We start from the raw sequence: 748 nt of genomic DNA, 5'->3' as shown, positions 1-748 counted from the left end.
AGCTTCGATTATTAGACCTTGAGTAGCATTGATGGACGGATTCAATCCAGTCATACCCAGCTTACAGCAGGGGTTTGGCGTGACTGCCTGAAAATGGAGAGAAGAAAATATGTTAGTCAATTGAAATGGGAACAATAATGTGACTGAAAACATCCTAATAAAACGAGAAAGAGAGAGAGAGAAAAAGAAAGAGAGAGAGGGGGAGAGAAAGAAAGAAAGAGAGAGAGAGAGAGAGAGAGAGAAAGAAGAAAGAGACCAGGAAAATATAGAGGAAGAAATAAGCGAGAAGTATTCCGAATAGTTGGTAAAAATGACATCTCCACTAATTTTGATTCAAAATGAGAAAATTGGTGGATGTGTCATTTTCACTGTATTCATTAAGTACCTAGTAAATAAGTAAGATTAAAGAAGATGCTTTACTAGTAGAGAGGGGAGCCTCCAAAGGCCAACCTGTAAGCACATCTCAGTCTAAGTAGTAGTTAGATTGGATTGAAATCTATTTATTTCTAGTCCGTTTTTATTATTTAACCCATTTCCGACTGAATTATTAGACTCCGTTCTTGTTGTAGCTATTATCATTCTAGTCCCATAGTCTAATACCTACCTACTCTAATCTGTCACGAATACCCCATTTTATGAACAAGAATCCTCGCTCTCAAGTCAGACTGAAACAAATTTTAGGCCAATCAGATGTCTCGAATTATTGCTTCAGTGCAGCTTGAGAGCCAGTATTTTGATCATAAATATA

At 36.9% G+C, this 748-nt stretch overlaps 1 protein-coding gene across 1 annotated transcript in view; it reads right to left on the bottom strand.

The window, feature by feature from the left end:
* Positions 1–61: 61 nt before the first annotated feature.
* Positions 62–748, bottom strand: part of LOC103520912 (myotubularin-related protein 2-like) — a 4,225-nt gene continuing 3,538 nt past the window's right edge. The window contains exon 5 of the mRNA XM_008486011.3: positions 62–87. Coding sequence (XP_008484233.1) covers positions 62–87 — 26 coding nt within the window. The remainder of the gene's footprint in view (positions 88–748) is intronic.

This window comes from Diaphorina citri, unplaced genomic scaffold (assembly GCF_000475195.1).
Source record: "Diaphorina citri unplaced genomic scaffold, Diaci psyllid genome assembly version 1.1 scaffold4250, whole genome shotgun sequence".
NCBI lineage: Eukaryota > Metazoa > Arthropoda > Insecta > Hemiptera > Psyllidae > Diaphorina > Diaphorina citri.
The sequence above is the reverse complement of the archived record's forward strand: the minus strand, read 5'-3'. Positions and strand labels throughout refer to the sequence as shown.